The 19,966-nt window shown below is 43.4% G+C and overlaps 1 protein-coding gene across 2 annotated transcripts; it reads right to left on the reverse strand.

Moving 5' to 3' along the window:
• Positions 1–16,225, reverse strand: TRMT10A (tRNA methyltransferase 10A). Of its 2 annotated transcripts, XM_004617690.3 has the most exons (8): positions 16,080–16,225; positions 12,381–12,572; positions 12,065–12,227; positions 11,056–11,127; positions 9,612–9,686; positions 6,293–6,442; positions 3,801–3,906; positions 1–1,948 (listed from the first exon to the last, which is right to left on the reverse strand). In XM_004617690.3, the coding sequence occupies exons 2-8, from the start codon at positions 12,560–12,562 to the stop codon at positions 1,728–1,730; spliced, it is 969 nt and encodes a 322-aa protein (XP_004617747.2). In that variant the 5' UTR covers positions 12,563–12,572; positions 16,080–16,225; the 3' UTR covers positions 1–1,727. The 2 variants fall into 2 exon arrangements, with proteins under 2 accessions (XP_004617747.2, XP_054999447.1); XM_055143472.1 differs by lacking the exon at positions 9,612–9,686.
• Between the last annotated feature and the right edge of the window lie 3,741 nt (positions 16,226–19,966).

Raw genomic sequence — 19,966 nt, forward strand, 5'->3', positions numbered from 1 at the left:
GGTTTTTTTTTTATTTGTAAACCTTGTTCACAGTTCTTAATTTAAATGGATAACTATAAGAATTAAGACCAATGCAACAAGAAACAGTGAACATCAATACTGAATCCAGTAAATATTACTAAGTATGTATATATAATGTGAGATGCCAGTAAATAAGTAAAGCAGAAATCTGATTTAGCCAAAGCAAGGGTTCCTGCAATCTGTTAGCTGCGACAAACAATACTCACCTCATGAGAACTGCCCCACATTTACTGGAAAGTGTGCAGCACCTCCCATTAGACCCACCTTCCCCAGCCAAAGGCTGCACACAAATGTTTATAGATTTTTGTACTTGATAAAATTCTAATTATTTCATGTTATTCAACACAAACATCCCCACAAAAGGATACATAATTCAATCCTATTATCATCAATTAGTAGTCAAGAACTTTACATGATGTTTACGGATATATGCACTTTTCACACAAGCTTATATTATTTACAGACACATACATCTCTTCACTTAATATTATGTGATCGTACGCAGATGTACATATGGACTAAACTTTATTCATTGTAAGAACCAGTGGATTTTTGACATTAAAAAATATATTCTGGACTGGGGATGTAGTTCAATGGCAGAGCACAGGCCTTGGATGTGAGGCTGGGGCTCCAGTTAAAAAAATTCATTATTAGGGCCAAGGGTGCAATACTGGTTTAGCCCTACGGCACTGGAGACTGTCAGAGCCACCCAGTGGTGCCGAGAGGTCTTGAGGTGATACCCGTAGTACTCAGGAGACATTTGGTGCTGGGGGTCAGGCCTGGGTGTGGCACTGCCAAGTGCCTAACTACTGTACTACCTCTTGGCTTCACACGCTTTCTTTTTAAAATTGGTAAAGACAGAATTGATCCTCCAATTGTTTAAACAAATAATCTAACCTGAAAGAACTAAATGTTTTATTGAAATAACATCAGTATTATTGGAATTGAGAAAATATGTTAAAGGGACTATTAATTCTTCAGTGACTACTTTAGAACTACAAAGGCATCACGAAGACAGAGATATGCTTGGCTGTCCAAACATATTGATTTTATCAACCAGCATGTTTACTTATAATCATTATCTTCTTTTGAAGTAATAAAACAGGACATAAAAGCCGCACATAGAAGGCAACTTCTCATACAGAACATTCTGGTTGACTTACAGTACAATGTGACTGATCTGCTTTCACAAATATGTAGGCAATAAATCAGAATGACTACACAAAGATGGAATTGAAAGGCCAGGAGGCACATTCTGAAGAACACAATTCCATAATCAAAAGAATGAAGGTTTAAGGAAGTCTTATACAAAATGAAAAAGGATTTCTTTATAAGGCTTTTTGTCACTTAGCTCAAAATGTAATATTTTTAAGACTCACATGAGAAATTAGGTGAAATTTTCTTCCCATTTGAATATTCTATAAAGCACCTATTTTCTAATTTTTTTCTTCAACAAAAATAAAAACAGCAGGGCTGGAGCAATAGTTCAACAGGTAGGGCGTTTGCCTTGCACGCAGCTGACTCTGGTTTGATTCCCAGCATCCCATATGGTCCCCTGAGCACCACCAGGAGTAATTCCTGAGTGCAGAGCCAGGAGTAACCCCTGAGCATCGCCAGGTATGACCCAAAAGAAAAAAAATCCAAAAAGCCAGATAACATCACTGTGGAACAGAATTCAATATAGGTCCAAAGCCATTTTCTTTATTCTATTTCTCTTCTTCATGTGATAGGTCTTGTTCATTTCCACTCTTTTCCTCTTCACTGGAATCACTGTCCAATCTACATTCGACACTCGCCAATTTCTTGTCACTAGAAGAACTTCCACAAGTTTTGTCTGCAGGAACAGCTCCTTTCCGCTGGGGTAATATAGTGCAAAAGGCTTCTTGCCAGTCTCTTGTTTTCAGGTACTCCAGAATAATCTCAAACACTGCAACAAAGACACACTCCATAGATTCCTTAGCCAATCCACTTCCCTGCTGACGCTGCATTTAAAACACAGTGCGTCTGGTCTGGACCACGAGAGGCAGCATTTCTCAGTAAAGACACACCCTCTTCTCAGCGCACAGCTGCCGGCCTGCAGACCCGCAACCCTGAACTCGGTACACTTTCTCTAGTTTCCCCAACTCAGCTGAAAGCACTTGGGAAATTTACTATTATACTATTCTAAAAACCTTTAGCTTTTCCTTTGCTTTCTTCACTGTTAACAAACTATCATAAAATGAGGGAGGAAGAGTTATCATAAATTTGAATTTCTTCTAGTTTTTGTATAACGAGCCATGCCTCTGGGGAGAATTTAGCCTGATTTGCTTTTGACTTGAGTGTCTTCACTGGGGGCTAGAGCGGTAGCACAGTGGGGAGGGCGTTTGCCTTGCACGCAGCCGACCTGGGTTTGATGATCCCCAGCATCTCACATGGTGCCTCGAGCACCACCAGGAGTAATGCCTGAGTGCAAAGCCAGGAGTAACCCCTGTGCATCGCTGGGTGTGACCCAAAAGGGAAAAAAAAGCTACCTAAGTAGGGCTAGCTTGCTTGGCACACAACCAACTCTGGTTGGATCCCTGGCATCCCATATGGTCCCACCCCGAGCCCACCAGGCGTGATTCCTGAGTGCAGAGCCAGGAGTAAGCCCTGATCATTGCCAGATGTGGCCCAAAACATAAAAAAAAAAGGGGGTCTTCACTGTCTTCAAGGTGCTCTCACCATCTATACACAGGAGGGTAATTTGGATTACCTCATAGGAAACTAGTATCCACTACTAAAGGCCTTAGAATATCATCCCTTCAATTAACAATTTCACTAATTTAACTCTAGAGTCTGCTGTAAAGTCTTTAGAACATTTTTTTTTTTTTTTTTTTTTGGTTTTTGGGTCACACCCGGCGATGCACAGGGGTTACTCCTGGCTCTTCACTCAGGAATTACCCCTGGTGGTGCTCAGGGGACCATATGGGATGCTGGGATTAGAACCTGGGTTGGCCGCGTGCAAGGCAAACGCCCTACCCGCTGTGCTATCGCTCCAGCCCCAGTCTTTAGAACATAAAAACAACCCAATAAATAGATCCTAACAAAAATCTACTGAATTTCTTCTTGAAAAGCAGTCTCCAGGCAAAGACTCATATCCAAGAATGTCTTACTACAATGTAACAATAATTTTTTAAAAGTTAGTAACATGAGGGTGGTTAAATGTATATATTCAGATGGTAGAAGATTACATAGCATTAGTAGTGATAATTCTGCAACAAAGAAAAATGTATGATAAATGGGAGAAATATAGGAATCCAATTCTGTAACAAATCATATACATAAGTATAGGCGCAAAACTAGAAGAAACCATACCAAAAAGAATACCAAGTACCTCTGAGAAGTATAGTTTTGGCCATGGGTGGCTAACGACCTTTCATTCACTGACAGACAGCACCCTGACAGTGAGACCGCCAGGCCGTCAGAGAACCCCATCCACGTACAGAAAGCTGGACCTTCTAGGTGTTTGCAATTATTCTCTATGGCAGTTACATGGCAAAGAAATCACCTAACAATGCATTTCTCAGAACATATTCCCATATTTAATTGACACATGACTGGACATCTTATCTTTTTCTTTAAAACATTCTATATTCCCAAATTTTAAAAATATATATATTTCTATTAGCAAATTACAAAGTTACATTTTGTAAGTTTGTTTAATCAAGGTGTATTTTCTACTTGTCCAAAACTTAAATGTAACATTATTATTCAAAATGTTCAATCAGGTACATTTTCAGTATACCACCCTTATAGCTTACCATGATTAATTGCCAAAACTTTTCTACTATTCATCTTCACAAAATTTCCAAGGGGGAGCTGTGCATGACCAATTCCATGATCTGAGGCTTGTTTATATGTGAGTCCCTTAAACAAAGAAATTATAACTTGGACCAGAACATTAAATTATTTTAACTTAAAGTCAATACTAGAATAATATTTTAAAAGACTATTTTCAGAGACTATTAGTTCAAGGTAGGGGTGTGTGTGTGTGTCTGTGTGTGTCTGTGTGTGTGTCTGTGTGTCTGTGTGTGTGTATGTATAAAAAAGAGTATTAGTTGTGGGGCTGGAGCAACAGCACAGCGGGGAGGGCGTTTGCCTTGCACGCGGCCGACCCGGGTTCGATTCCCAGCATCCCATAGGGTCCCCTGAGCACCGCCAGGGGTAATTCCTGAGGGCAGAGCCAGGAGTAACCCCTGAGCATTGCCGGGTGTGACCCAAAAAGCAAAAAAAAAAAAAGTATTAGTTGAACGTGTATGTGTGTGAGAAGCTGAGACCTTTGCCTGTGTGTATGCTTATGCATGCCTAACAGCTAATTTGGAAATACTTTTTTGATAACGGTATAGCCAGATGTTTAGGATTGTTTTTAACCTAGCTACAAGACTGAAGAAAACTGAAGACATTTCTGTTCTCTGCCCCATCAAAACCTCTTCAGTGGAGACGCACAGGAAGCCCGGTGCACACCTCCAGGTGACTCTAACTTCACCTTCCACAGGGCCTCCTCAGTTACAAAGACTCAAAGTCCAAGAGAAGCACCATCACTGTTCCCATGAATGTACAAATTAAAGATAAAACAAAATTTCCATATATAGAGGCTTAAATGCAAAGATAAATTAGAACACTTAACATTTCATATGTTTTATTATCCTTTTCCTGTCAATTAGATGAATGAATATAAATTTTCTGGGTTTTTAATTTGTTTTTTTCCCCAGGGGTGGGCAGTGGCAGTCACACATGGCCATGCTCAGGGCTCAGGGATGACTCCTGGGGAACACTGGGGTGCTGGGGATCAAACATGGGGTTGGCCACGTGTAGGGCAGTGCCTTATCCACTGTACTGCCACTCTGGCTCCTTGAATGTAAGTTTTCTCTCTTTGTAGAACTGAAGCTCTTAAAGCCTGAGTCCAGCCAAAGGACAGAAAAAGGAGAGATATGAATTTTTCAACTCATCGTTTATTTTAGGCCCATATGTCAGTCTATGGACTGGAGCGATAACACAGCTGGTAGGGCATTTGCCTTGCATGTGGCTGACCTGAATCCAATTCCTCTGTCCCTCTTGGAGAGCCCAGCAAGCTACCAAGAGTATCCTGCCTGCACGGCAGAGCCTGGCAAACTCTCCGTGGCGTATTCAATATGCCAAAAACAGTAACAAGTCTCACAATGGAGACATTACTGGTGTCCACTCAAGCAAATCAATGAACAACAGGACGACAGTGCTACAGTGCTACGTCAGTTTATATCATTAGTAAATATTAGATTGAGTCAGGCACTATAAAAATAAAAATTTTAGTTCAGAGAAATACAGATGTGAGAAGTGGCTTTCTGTAAGTAATAAAATAGGTATTTTTTTTACTAAGAAAATTAAAAAGTACAAAGGCTAAAAATCACTCTGATAGTTTCTTGATGCCACAGAGCTATGCCGCCCAAGAGCAGCCTAATGTAATTACTTTAAACTAAAAATTCTTTAAAAATACGTTTTTAGTTAATCATAATTCAAATGCTGAATAGTCACACAGCTACCACCACACTGAACAAGATAATATACACACTTCCAATATTGCAGATAGCTTTACTGCACAAGAATAATAAGTGACTTCATATTATAATGCTGACAATAATTCCTGATACTTAGTAAACACGTTTTTCTTTAGTTGGGCTAAATTTAGCAAGCCGCAAAGTAGCTGCCAGAGTACAAAGTGATATTTCCTTTTAGAAAGTTTATCTGTGATTTTTCATTAGAAGAGGAGTATAGAGGTGGGACAGACAAAAGTACAAATAGAAAGAGAAGAGAAAATACATATCATGAATATCACAAATTTAAAATTAGTATGAATTTACCAGTTTTGCTATAATTTTGTTGCAAGTTGGTACAACTTTTATCAATGACCTAAAAATTGATTAGCAGCATCATATTATACCAATATAGCATACTATTTAAATATATGGGCTTAGATTATTTTCTGCCTGGTTTCAAATCTGCTTTACTCCATCCTACTATTTATCATAGACTTAATTTCTCTTTGCCTCTAATTCCCCATCTGTAAAGTACAGATTTATAATAGCTCTGACATCATTAAGTTGCAGTGAGAATCAAGAATCTATTATATGCACAATGTTTTGCTTAGCAAAGAAGGTTATCAAATATACTAGACACTCAGTAAAGGTCAGTGACCATGTGTCTTACTGTTACTACTGAGAAAATTGATACATCCATTTTAAGTATGAGCAAAAGCAGTAACAAAACATATTCGTACCTTGTGATGGTTGTGATCTACTAACCCTCCAATCACATAGGCCTTTGATTCGTCTAATTCCTGCAGTACATTAGGTGAGTCTGATGTAAGGTAAATCAGGTCTTCTTTCTTTATGAATTCACTATAGTGCTCTGGGTTGATGTGGATATCCTTTAAGATATAACAAAAGATTATTAGCAACATTTTATAAAAATTGGCTAAAAATGATTGTTTCCTTTTTCCTAGACAAGTCCATCCTGAAACCACACAAAACTTGAAAGAACAATATAACAATGACCATTTAGAACTGCATAGCATTATTTAGAACTGACTACTGGTCTTATTACTTCACACTATGGTTACCTCAGTGGCTTCCTAATGCTATTTCTGGATTTTCTTCAGATCCTTTCACTTCCTAAAGGTGGGCTTGTTTTCTAAAAACACTGCCTTTAGTTTTATCTTTATCTGTATAATAATTTTCAAAATCCCTAACTTAGCAACTTTTTCCAAAATGTGGCACTCACTTACTTTTTTCACTTTATCTCTAACAAAACAGACTTTTTTGTCATGTATCTGCTCCCAATGTTTTTGGCCAAAGAATGTTTTCTTCAACAGAGCTAGCAAATCCCGTGCATCCATTTCTACCAAGATACAAATCTGAGTCTTCCTCACAAGACTGTATGGCCAGAGGTAGAAGATTCAAACAGCTAGCTCTGGATGCACACACTGTACTGATGGTGTAAGAAAGGCTCACGGCCAGGCTCCTGTGGAATCTACCCAGTGTTTAAGGAAGGAAAACAGTGAACCAAGTGGGGCCGGAGACAGTCCCAGGCAGTAAGACACTAGCACTGCAGTGGTTCCTGGCTTGGCCCCCGGGTACCACATGTGGTCCCCACGCACCACCAGTAGTGACCCCTAGGCACAGAGCCAGGAGTAAGCCAGCTCTGGTCCAAACATGTCCATGTCCCAACAACAAAATAAGAAAGAAAATAAATGAAGCAGTATACATCTCACCAAAACTATTAAAAATGAGTCATTTTTCTGGGAAATGGTAAAGTTTAGTCCCTAAAGTTAATAAGGATCCCAAAGAATACCAAATAATTAGAGACCAATATAGTAGCACTGTCACACTGTCGTCCCATTATCAATTTGCTCGAGCAGGCACCAGTAATGTCCCCATTGTGAGACTTGTTGTTACTGTTTTTGGCATATTGAATATGCCATGGGTAGCTTGCCAGGCTCTGCCGTGCGGGCGGGATACTCTCGGTAGCTTACCAGGCTCTCCAAGAAGGGACAGAGGAATTGAACCTGGGTCGGTTGTGTGCAAGGTGAATGCCCTATTCACTGTGCTATGGCTCCAGTCCAGACCAACATAGTACAGGTAATAAATTCAACAAGCTTCAATATAACTATGCCTAGTCCCACTACTTAGGAATAAAGGTCTAAGCAGACTTTGTGAATTGTACTTTAAAAAAGTTAAAAAGCCTAGATACACAAACGAACCTCAGACCCAAGCAACTTGCTGCAGAGATGCCCTGGACTCTGCAACAGGTCGTTTCTGCTGGGCAGTTCCCGACGGGGGCGGGTGCTGTCTCTCCACCTACCCCCAGGAACTCCGGTGGGTGCCATTTTTCTAGAAGCCAGCAATAAGCTCCAGGTACGGGGGATGGTGGCGCCAAACTCCAGGCCTCACAGGACAGGGGAGCCGTGGGCATTCCTCCTCCCCCAGCCCCGATGGGACTCTGAGATGAAGCTACACCTGGCCACCATCTGCTTAAGCTCCCACACGGCCAGGATCCAGAGACACACAAATGAACCTCGGACCCGAGCAATTGCTGCAGCGACTTCTTCAGACCCTAATTATCAAAACTTTAGAAGCCCTAGGGCTGCGCAAGAGCAGGGGCGTGACATTATGTTGCATCCATAACAAATAAGACAAAGCACATTGTCTAGCATTGCCTTTTCGGAGGTGTGAGTGGTGGTGGGCGTGGTCTCAAAATATCGAAGGTAACTAAAGTAGAGAACGAAAGTATCGTGCAAATTGTCTGCCACACAGGCAGGGGGAGGTGTGGGATGGGGTGGGGAAGGGGGGATACTGGGGATTTTGGTGGTAGAAAATATGCACTGGTGAAGGGATGGATGTTTGATGACTGTATGATCAAAACTCAAACATGAAAGCTTTGTTTCTGTACCTCACGGTGAATCAAAAAAAAGGAAAAATGTTAAAAAGCCTTAGTAAACAATACTAGCCTGTTTCACATTTTAGACTATTACTAACATGAATAAAGTCAATATAGACTTAGTGAAAAACAAATGCACTCATTACTTTGGGAGGGAGAGTTTGTGCAGCTGTGAACTGGGTCTGAGAAAAAGAGTACAGGAAGAATGGAGTAGCTCCTTGAATAGGGAATGGTTCTTCAAAGAAGATACTGATGTCAATCTATTGGCCAAATCTGCAAATGACCAAGAATAGATTCCATTCAGTGATTTTCCATCTGTTTTATACCTAGAGACTGACTAGTACATATACCATGGTTAATCCACTGGATTAGTCCAACAGAAATAAAGTTTGAGATATATATTTAACTAAACCTAGTAGCACTGTAGTCCCATTGTTCATTAATTTGCTTGAGCGGGCACCAGTAACGTCTCCAATGTTAGACTTGTTGTTACTGTTATTGGCATATCAAATTAAACCTAGTAGCTATATTAACTGATTGCGCAACTGGAGCTCCAAACCTAGTAGCTATATTAAAGATGTAAGATAGGGAAACTTAATTTTAATAATATAGTCAACATAAATATATTATATTCAACAATATACTCAGCATATATCCAAAATGTTATCATTTCAACATATAAGTGTTTCTCTTGATTTCAAGGAGCCATTTTACATTCTCTTCGCACTAAGTCAGTGTTGCACATGTGAATCATATATCGGATACAAATCTTTAATTCAAACCAGACACATCTCAAAAAGCTCTAGACTGAGTAGACACAAAATATAAGTACACTCTCAAGTTTTAGAGTGACTTCACTTATGGACAGTCAGTTTCTAGGGAGAGATTATGTAAAGGCCTTTAAGATGTTCTCTTCTTTTAAATATGTTTAAAATTTGATGGTGAAGTAGCAAGTAAGATTTAATTAGATCAAATACAAATTACTATGAAACATTCCATTCTCTTGAGCTCTCCCAGTCATAATTCTGGCTTTGCTTACAGTGAGACATACTGAGTTTGGGACTGCTGATGCCTGTAATTATGTTAGGTGGCAGGTGGGTAGAAATTGTAGACCTTTCAGCGTAAACATACGTGAAACCATGAGAATTAATTTTGATTACCTTCCAATTGACCCATCCTTTGTCATTTTCATCCATGTTCTTTTTCAATTGACCTCCATGACTTGTCAGGTAAAACTGGTAAGAGATTGGCAGGCATGGAAAACAATGACTACCCAAGTCAATACCACAGATCCCTGACATACTTACCTGATCATAACGAGACTCAAGACATTCTCATTTAAGAAAACAGTCTGTGGCATGCTTCACACATGTAAGAAATCTGTGACAGAACTGACCTGTTCTATATATCTTATAACCTACTTACTTCATATTCCTTCTGCATTTTCATCACATCTTCTAAGCAGGTATAGCCTTCCTCTTTTTTAATGGTTACTTTTCTAAATTCCCTGCTTCTATGTCAAGTTTCCTTTACATTCCTTTTGCTACTACTGTTATTTACTAATCTAAAGTCTTTGACTCCTTTATATTTTTCTTTGATTCTAAAGTGATACTTATATTTCAAATTTAAATAGTCTAAATATAAAATATAAAAATACTAAATTACTAAAACTTGATAAAAATAATCAAAAATATATTTAAAGTTTCTGATTCTTAATATCAGTGAGCCAGTAATATCAGTGAGTCAGACTTTTAGTCACCCAGAATTCAGTTGAAAAAAATTTGGTTGGGGCTAGAGATGGCACAGCAGGTCAGGTGCTTTCCTTGCAGTGGCTGGCCTGGGTTTAATCCCTGGCACCCCACGTAGTCCTCAGAGCCTGGCAGGAGTGACCTCTGAATAAGAGCCAGGAGTAAGCCCTGAGCACTGCAGGGTGTGGCCCCAAGCTCCCAACCCAGTCCCCTAGGGATCCTCTTTAACAGCAGCTAATAGTGTTGTAAATCATTCCCTCACTCAGAGGAAATAAGAAACTTTCAGAATGATCAGTGGGCTGGAGGGACGGTACAGCCGGTGATCTTCCTTGCTGTGGCCAATGCTGGTTCACCCCGAGTAACAGATGGCCAGGGATCACTGTGACTCCTCAACAGTCAGGAACAGTCCCTGAGGGTAGCCACTGCTGAGTGTGGCCCCAAATGAAACCAAACCAAAATCAGAATGAACAAAACAATACAAAATCCATTCCTTTAGGCAGAAAGAAGCCATACAACAGGCACCAGAGCACACATGCAAGTGCAGAAGGATGGCCCAGAAGGTGAGGATTTAAGAGCTGAGAAACTGGTACGAGAAGTTGTGTATATCCTTCCTGAGGTCTCAGCAGTAAGCTGTTCATGTACAGACTGACACGAGTGTGCCGTGCATCTGAGAATGATGTTTAAATGTTTGTGTTATTTTTGAGGAAAAAAAAAAAGATTTTTTTTTTTCAAGAAAGTGTTTTGTTCTCTGAGGAAGACTATAGTTAAGATTCTTGTACAGGCAATCAAGATTGTCTATGCCTTTCCTGTAGAAGACAGAATACGAAAGGAATTTATCACAAATTCCTCAACACACCTGCACAGGATGTGATGCTCGGCGGTTTTCTGCATAACATCGTTGAATCTGCTTATGGAGTTTCTTAATGTCCTAGGAAAGATTGCATTTCAAAAACAGTAACATCAAAATCATCTATGGCCAGCCCACAATCTTCATGAAGCACAATTAACAGAAGAAATAACTGATATGCATTGTTTCTTTTGAAATAAAACTATTTCATACCTTCTTTCTTTTGCATTTTTCTTTGTGCTTTTGTCTAAAATTTGTAATTAAAATACTTTTTTTGCTATTTGTAACTTCAGATATTTATAAAACTCTTCTAACTAGACAAAAATCCATTTTAAAAGTTCTTTTATTTCAAAAGTAGGAGGTAGGAGAGGGACTGTGGGAAGACTGATGGAGGAAAGCTGGCACCAGTGGCAGCATTGGTGATGGAACACTTTATGTCAAAAACCTAACTATGAATAACTTTGTAATTCATGGTGCTTTAATAAAATAAAATTTTGAAAATGAAAACAAAAAAACTTCTTTCTCATTTTTTCAATTCCTTGTATACTAACATAGTTAATTTTCTCTAAATCATCCACTATTTTATATCTCATGTCCACTTAAAATGTTTCTTTATGAAAACAATCTCTTAGAAAACAAAAGGAAAAAATGCTTATAGAAATACTATTACTTTTTATAATTTACCAAAAGTTGGACAGTAAAACAATCTCTTTTCACTAGCATTGTTCAAATAACTACGTTTTTCCAACTTATAAGAAGTAATTTTAAGCCAATCATATTATTGCTTTTATTAGAACTATTAAGTAAAACATAGATCTTTATTAACATGCAATTACTGGGCTTTACTATTACTGTGTGTCTCTTTCCTCTGCTTATGCATAACATAGAGGTAACTTGTGAACTAGTTTAACTTAGCACAGATTTAAAAACTTGATTTAAGATGCAGTAAGCACAAGTTAAAGTCACACTCTTCAGCCTCATTTACCCACTGGATTTATCTAGCAGTGATTCATGATACCTTTAGTGCCATCAAGCTGTCAAAACTGCAGTCGATGATCAGGCGGAGAGCACTGTGAGCAGCATCTCTCCGGATACGTTTCCTGTCATTTCCATCTGAGTTTGATTCCTGCTGACACTGTCGCTCTAATTTCTTTCGCTTGCGTTTTTCTTTCCGCTTTTGTCTAAAATTAGTAGTAAAATGATTTTATTTGTATCTTCAGATACTTGTAAAATTCTTCTAAAGAGACAAAATTTAATTACTTTTTTAAACCAGCAGGCTGGTTCTACATGCCATATTTCTGAATAGGCATACATTTAAGCATTTTGAAACATACTTGCGGAGTTCTCTTTGTTCTTCCCACTGCTTCTGTTTAATTAATTTCTTCATTTGCCGTTTTGACATTGGTTCTAGCCCTTCGTCAAGTTTTGGCTTCTGGTTTTCCTCTGGATATTCACTTAAGTCTTGCTTTCTTTCAATGTTAGTCTCAATAAATTCTGGCAACATTTCAGATGACATTTTTTGGTACCTATGGAAAAGTGAAAAGCAACATTTGACAAGAATAGATGATTCACAAACCCACAAGAAGTGAAAAAACAAATGGTGCAATTAAAATCAAACCTATCATGACAAAGTTCTTCCAGAAGGCTATACATTGATATTTCAAGATGTTTAAAACTATTTTAAACTACTGCTGGGGTGTGGGGAGTGGGAGAAGGGCTGGAAGGAGCCCTTGGGACACTGATGGAAGGAAGCTGACACTAGTGAGGGGTGCGATGAGGGAGCGGATATATGCATGGGGTAGGAGTGATAGTACATCAGGGAGGGTGTTTTCGTTGCATGAGGCTGATCCAGTATAATCTTCAATATCCCACATGGTCCGCCAAGCAACGCCAGGAGTAATTCTTCAGTGCTGAGCCAAGAGTATATGATACCTGAGCATCACTGGGTATGACACGCCCCCCACCCCCCCCCAAAAAAAAATGATATATGCATGGAAGGTATAACTAAAGACATGTAAATCACAGTACATCAATAGAAATGATAAAAAAATAAAGCAACACTCAAAAAGCAAAATGCTGATAATGGGTCAGATAAGATACTAGTGCTGAATGCAGTCAATAGGCTATTATCTCCAGAAACACATGCCATGCCCCGAGCATCACCAGGAATGAGCCCTGAGCGCAGCGAAGTATGGCCCCAAAACCAAAAATTGAAATGAAATGTTGATAGCCTTTGTTTCAGTAATTTATTTCTTTGGGATAAATCACTATAAACAAATCAGAAATGTACACGGGATTGATGCAATAGGATGTAAATACTGCAGTAACATTTCTAACATTGAAAACTTAGGTGAAAACAATGGAAAAAGTTTTTAAAAAGTTAAAACTTATTTTAATTCATTTACAGAGCTTGAAATCACTGTATCACTGTCGTCCCGTCGCTCATCGATTTGCTCCAGCAGACATCAGTAATTGGGAGACTTGTTTACTGTGTTTGGCATATCGAATACCACACGGGTACCTCTGAGCGAGTGGGATACTCTCCATAGCTTGCCAGTCTCTCGGAGAGGGCTGGAGGAATCGAACCCGGGTGGGCCATGAGCAAGGCAAACGCCCTACTCGCATCGTTATCGCTCCAGTTCGCAGAGCATTTAATACTGACATTTATTTTTCTTAACAGGTTATTAACACCAAAGTATGACTTATTTTTCTTAACAGGTTATTAACACCAAAGATTGTATTTGACACCTCTATCTAAGATTAAGCACGAAGCTTACGGATGTTCCATTGGTCTGTTCAAAAATAATGAAAAAGGGGGCTGGAGCGATAGCACAGCGGGTAGGGCGTTTGCCTTGCACGCGGCCAACCCAGGTTCTAATCCCACCATCCCATATGGTCCCCTGAGCACCGCCAGGGTTAATTCCTGAGTGAAAGAGCCAGGAGTAACCCCTGTGCATCGCCGGGTGTGACCCAAAAACCGAAAAAACCCTCCAAAATAATTTTGTTCTTCCTTCTGACAGTTTACTAGTACATACAGTGAGATAAAAGAATAGCTAAAATATATACTGCACATAATTCGAGCATTAGTTTTATTGACTAGTCCTAACTTTCTTTAAAAGTGAGCTGAAACTATGGCTGAGAGCTAATGTAGGAGGTAAGGTGCTTGCACGCACTGACAGGGTCCCCGGAGCCCGCCAGGAAGGATCCGGTGGCAGAGTCAGGAATAAACCCTGAGCTCCGCCAGGTGTGGACCCCAGAGCAAAAGTTCATGCTCTGAAGAACCAGAAAAGGAACAGAAGAAAACAGGGTGGCACAGTGGGCACACGTGGGTCTGTGCGAAGGAAAGGGCAGAAGGCAGAAGGCAAGGGAAACGCCTACTCCTACGAGCGAAGTGCACGCTGGAAACCGGGCTGCATCCAGCAGCAGCGCGCGGGGCGGGAAGGCCGCCTGCAGCTCCACACGCGCGCGCTCGCGGACGCCAGAGGGCGCTCGGCAGCCCTAGCCGCGCCGTCTCCCGGGACGCGGCCTAGAAGCGCTTCCGGCCCAGCTCACGCCGGACACGCGGACGAGCTGACTAAAGCTGCTCTCTGTGGACACGCACTGATCTGGTCTGTCAAGCGGCAGCTCGCGGCAGACACGGGCGCCACCAGGCCGCGCCACAAGCCCGCGCTCGTCAGGGCGCCGCTCACAGACCCTCCACACGGGCGGGGCGTCTCGCGGCCACAGAGGGGCATTTACGTGGAACGGGAGTCCGTGACAGGGCTGTGCTGCCCGGTGGCATGGGGACGCGGGCGGGCACGTGCGAAAGAAACCAGAAGAGCCGACCCCCGTCCTCCTCCCTCCTCGATAGCGATGCCTCTGCCGGGCGCCCGGCACAAACTAGAAGAAAGTGGCCCAAGAGACTGGGAACGTCTGTCAGAGACTTGGGGCTTAGGCGGGGGGGCAGAGTCCTGAAGAGACCGGGAAGGTCTGTCAGAGACCTGGCGTTTAGGGGGATAAAGTTCTGACGAGACCGGGAAGGTCTGTCCTGAGGGGGGGGGGGGGGGGGGGCAGAGTCCTGAAGAGACCGGGAAGGTCTGTCAGAGGCCTGGCGTTTATGGGGATAACGTTCTGACTAGACCGGGAAGGTCTGTCCTGAGGGGGGCAGAGTCCTGAAGAGACCGGGAAGGTCTGTCAAGAGACCTGGCGTTTAGGGGGATAAAGTCCTTAAGTGGGAACGCCTGTCTGAGACTTGGGGTTCAGGGCGACAGAGTCCTGAGGAGAAGTGGAAGGCCTCTCGAGAATCGGGGTTTGGGGCGACAAAGTCCCGCTGACGGGGTCTCGCGCGCCCCCGCAGAAAGCGTGGCCAGTTTCCGGGTCACCCCCGGCGTTGCCCGGGGACGGCCGCGCGCAGGGCAGGTGCTCCCCCGCTGCACGGGCGCTCCGGGCCCGAACGGGCGCGGCCTTGGCACGGGCGACCGCGGGCCGCTAAGGCGAGGCCTCGGCAGGGCGCAGGCTGCCCCTGGGCCCAGGGGCACGGCGGGATTTCAGCGCCCCAGAAGGCCCGGCGGGAGACGCGAGACGCGCGCCCGACGCCGCCGGGGCTGGGCAAGGACTCGTCGGAGCAGAGGAGGTGCGGCGGCATAGGGCGACTGAGTCTCCCGGGCCGCCGGCGAGCCACAGACCCGCGCCGACTCCCCGCTCTCCCTTCTAGGAAAACGCAGACTAGGCGCCGACGCACGCAGCCCGCGCCCGCGGCAGCCCGCCAATCACAGAGCTGCCCGGAGACGCGGCAGCCCGCCAATCACAGGGCCGCCCGAGGTAGACCGCCAATCACAGAGTGGCCCGGAGACGGTGCCCGCCAATCACAGAGCCGCCCGGAAGCCGGCGCGCTCTGACGTCACTTCCGCGTGCCCGTGCGCGCCCCGCGGCTTCTCCAAGGCCCACCCTCGCCCCGCCGGAAACCTTCCACGCCGGGGGTGCAGTTCGGCCGCCTTCGGGCCGCAGGGCCCCAGCGGGCAGGCGAGCGCCCGCCGCGTTGCCGGGAGACGTACCGAGCCGCAGAGCTGTCGCAAGGAGAGAGAGCGCGCAGGGAGACCTCGGGAGCGCGCTGGCTGGCGCTCACGAGTACCCCGGAAGCCCGAGTGCCGGCTGCAGGACGGTGGCCCGCGGAGGACACGTGGGCCGGGCGGCGGCCGCGCTACGTCATCCGGCCGCGCCGCGGGCGGGCTGGCGGGCGGGGCGGGGGCCTGGGGCTCGCGCTGCCCCGGCCACGTGGGTGCGCACCGCGGAAGGCGCCCGGAGTCAGTGATGTCACGGTGCTCGGAGAGTCAAGTTGGAGGAAAGTCCAGTCGCCAGTTAGGAGCGTTTAGACGCAGGCGGGGTTGGGCTTCTCCCTGCTGGCGCGGGGCCGGTTCCTCGAGCCCCTCCGTGTCCCCTGGAGCTGTTTTGCAGTGTCGGTGGCATCTCTGCTTGCTTGCCCCGGGGTGGTCGCGTTGCGGTCTGCAGACCCGGGCGGGGAGCGGCGCGGCCCGCGGGTGCCCCTCGGGGTGGCGCGTTTGCTCGGCCCCCGGGCTGGCGTTGCAAACTCGGGGTATGTTTGCATCCCAGAAGACGCGAGTCGCCGCCTCTGGCAGCAAGAGCCTGAAAGTGAATTACCTTTATTCTGAAAACATGAGCACGTGCGTAAGGGTCGCAACGAGCAGGACATTAACTTCAGAACTCGAGTTTTCCGAAAGACTGCAGTCTCGTCACAAAGCCGAATCCTCATTTTAAACACTTGGCCGCCTGCACCGGGGCCGCGGTCACTGCTCCCTCCTCGCCTCCGGCCTGAAGGCCCAGAGGGTTGGCAGGCACATCTGCACCCATTTCTGGCCTGCTGGCCAGGCCCGTCTTCCAGCTGCCACCATATCGGGCAGAGCCTGGGAGGATTAGTAATCGGATCCCGGCCCTCCACTTGCACTTCATTAAACTCAGACTGGCCCGGGGAGGTGCCAAATCTTTCAACAGCTGTGGAGTTGCCCATCAGGGATCTGTCTTACAGATAATTACATGGATTTTTTTTTTAGATTTAAAGCCTGATGCTTTATGTACTTGAAACTTGAGCTTTTCAGTGTTCTAAAAGTCAGTAGGTTTGTTTTTGATGTAGCCACTTAACATTGTGGAGTCAATAAGTTTTATTTTGATGTAGCCATTTAACATTGTAATCTTGTGTTGCAAAATTTTTAATTATTTGGTGTCAGTCCAAAGCAAACACTGAAGAAGGACCGGCAATTGAAATGCCCAAAAGAACAGTGTAACCAAAGATAGAAACACACTGGAAGATAAAATCAGACAAAATCTGTATTGATTTGTAAACTTGTTGCTTTATTTGACATTATTGTGTCCCGTATTTTGTCTAAAATGATTAAGCATAATTTCTGCCCTATAAATCCCTAGTCTAGTGGGCATAATGCAGTGAGTAAACACCACACACGTTTGTGAGGTCCCCCTGTAAGAGAAGCAAGTACATGCTTTTGGGAGTAAATTTTAAAGACTACAGTGTTGCACCATCTTAAAAACTAAGTAGCAATTTCCCAGATATCAGGAGGGAAAAGATATTTAAGTATCAGGCGTAATGAAAGCAAAGACTTAACCATATTTTAGCTTATGACATACTGATAAGATAAGGAAGAAGGGGAAAGAACAAGCCTAGAGGAATTCTAATTTGAACAACCGTCCTTCTGGGTCAATAAAGTTCTGTTAAATGAGCCGTTCAGAAATAGTGGAAGAAAATTAGATTTTGAAAAGAAAGTTTGACTTTGATCTTGTGAACTGTGCAGGAAGTTTATGTAGAACCAGATTGTATGTCATCGGCACTTACTGGGCAGTAAACATAAGAAGCTAGTCTAAAACATTCTAGTCCCTGGCCACAAGCCTATGATGTCTGTGAGTGCTGTGAGGGAGCAAAGGAGAGAATCTGCCTAGGGGTGGGGGAGTATCACAGATACGCAGACACGCAAAGACATTCTGTTTATACAGGGTACAGCGTCCAAGTAAGGATGTGGGCCTCAATTTTCTAAAGAGTAGCCATAAATTTTAATTTTTAAAAATTTTTGTAAATAACTGATTTACAGAGTCATTGATAGGTGTTAGGCATGTAATTTTCAAAACCAATCCACCACCAATGTCCCCATACTCCGTCCCTCCCACCCATCACTTCCCCTTCCTGCCTCTTTGACAGGCTCACTACGAAGTTTGGTGGTTGTAACTTAGATTTCATGTCTTCAGTGTTGTTGAGTTGTGCTTTGGCTGTATAGTTATCCCACTCCCACATCACCTGTATAAATGAAGCCATGGACTGCTGCTCCCCCATTACTTCCCGTTCTCTTCTTTCTCCCTAGATTTCTTTCCTTCTCTGTCCATCTCCTTCCTAAGGTGATCTAGGCACCCCCACTTTACTACATTATATGAAATGTGGTTTTTAAGTGTTGGCAACTATTTGTATAAAATACTGAGAGATACGATAAAACATATCTGAGGACCACATTCAGAAAATTGGCAGCCAGCTTGTTAACTTGAGAATTGTCAAGAGAGAAGGAGCTAAGGAGAAAACCCAAAATTTAATACAAAGGCATTGTAATAAAGGAACTTTTGAACTCCTATGAATGTTTAGCCTGAAAACATTGTACAGTTGTCCCAAATTATGTTGTTCTAAGTTAAGATTTGATTTTCCCTTAAATCTGAAAGTATTCTTCACTGAGTTGGGATTGGAGAGTTGTAGGAATAGAGAGTATTTAGGAATACATCCATTTCAGGCTAAGAAAGCTCAAACAAAAACTAGATCTTATAAATAACTTGAAAGATATCTAAAAAAGCAGAAGCAACCTATCATCTGTAATTTCAATTTACATTGTGATTTTTTTTTTTTTTTTTTTTTTTTTTGCTTTTTGGGTCACACCTGGCGATGCACAGGGGTTACTCCTGGCTCTGCACTCAGGAATTACCCCTGGCCGTGCTCAGGGGACCATATGGGATGCTGGGATTTGAACCCGGGTCGGCCGCGTGCAAGGCAAACGCCCTACCCGCTGTGCTATCTCTCCAGCCCAGATTGTGATTTATTTTTAAAATATAAAAAGAAGGCTAGAGAGATAGTATAGTGGGTAGAGTGCTTGCCCTACCTGTCAAGATTGAGCCCTGAGTGCAAAGCCAGGAGTAACCCTCAGCACTGCCAGGTGTACTACAGCCCCACCCCAAATTTAAAAAGGCTCAAAAGAATACCTTATCACCCTCCCCTCTAATAATAAATAATATGTGAAAAATACAACATGCTAGAAAATGACTATGGAACCAGAGTAATCTAAAAGTCTACATAAATCAGACAAAGAATCTACCAAGCTCCCCATGGTGTATTCGATATGCCAAACACAGTAACAATAACAGGTTTCATTCCCCTGACCCTGAAAGAGTAAGGAGAGGCTGCTAACATCTCAGAGCTGGGACGAATGGAGACGTTACTGGTGCCCGCTCAAGCAAATTGATGAACAACAGGATGACAGTGACAGTGATTAACAAATCCAGATGAAGTGTAAAAGAATCCTCATAAAGCAAAAATCACCACCTGGATGCCTGGCTCATCTTATAGTGCCAGAAGTTAGGGAAATGTTTAAATAACACACAGACAAGTTGGAGCATAGCGAAAGAACAGAAGAGCCCATTGAAAAGTCTCCCAATCACTAAAGCTGGAACAACTTTAAATGATGTTGAGTCCCTTCAAGGAAGAGGAACCTAACTCCCCACTGCTTAAATCCTGCACACAGTACTCCTAATGTGTGCAGGATAGACGGGAGAGAGTGTGGCTTTTTGATTTTTTGCAGATGTGCAATGCTCAGGGGTTACTCCTGGTTCTTCACTCTGGCGGTGCTCAGGGGACCATACTGGATGCCGAGGTTCAAATCCCGGT

This window comes from Sorex araneus, chromosome 6, assembly GCF_027595985.1.
Source record: "Sorex araneus isolate mSorAra2 chromosome 6, mSorAra2.pri, whole genome shotgun sequence".
Classification (NCBI taxonomy): Eukaryota; Metazoa; Chordata; class Mammalia; order Eulipotyphla; family Soricidae; genus Sorex; species Sorex araneus.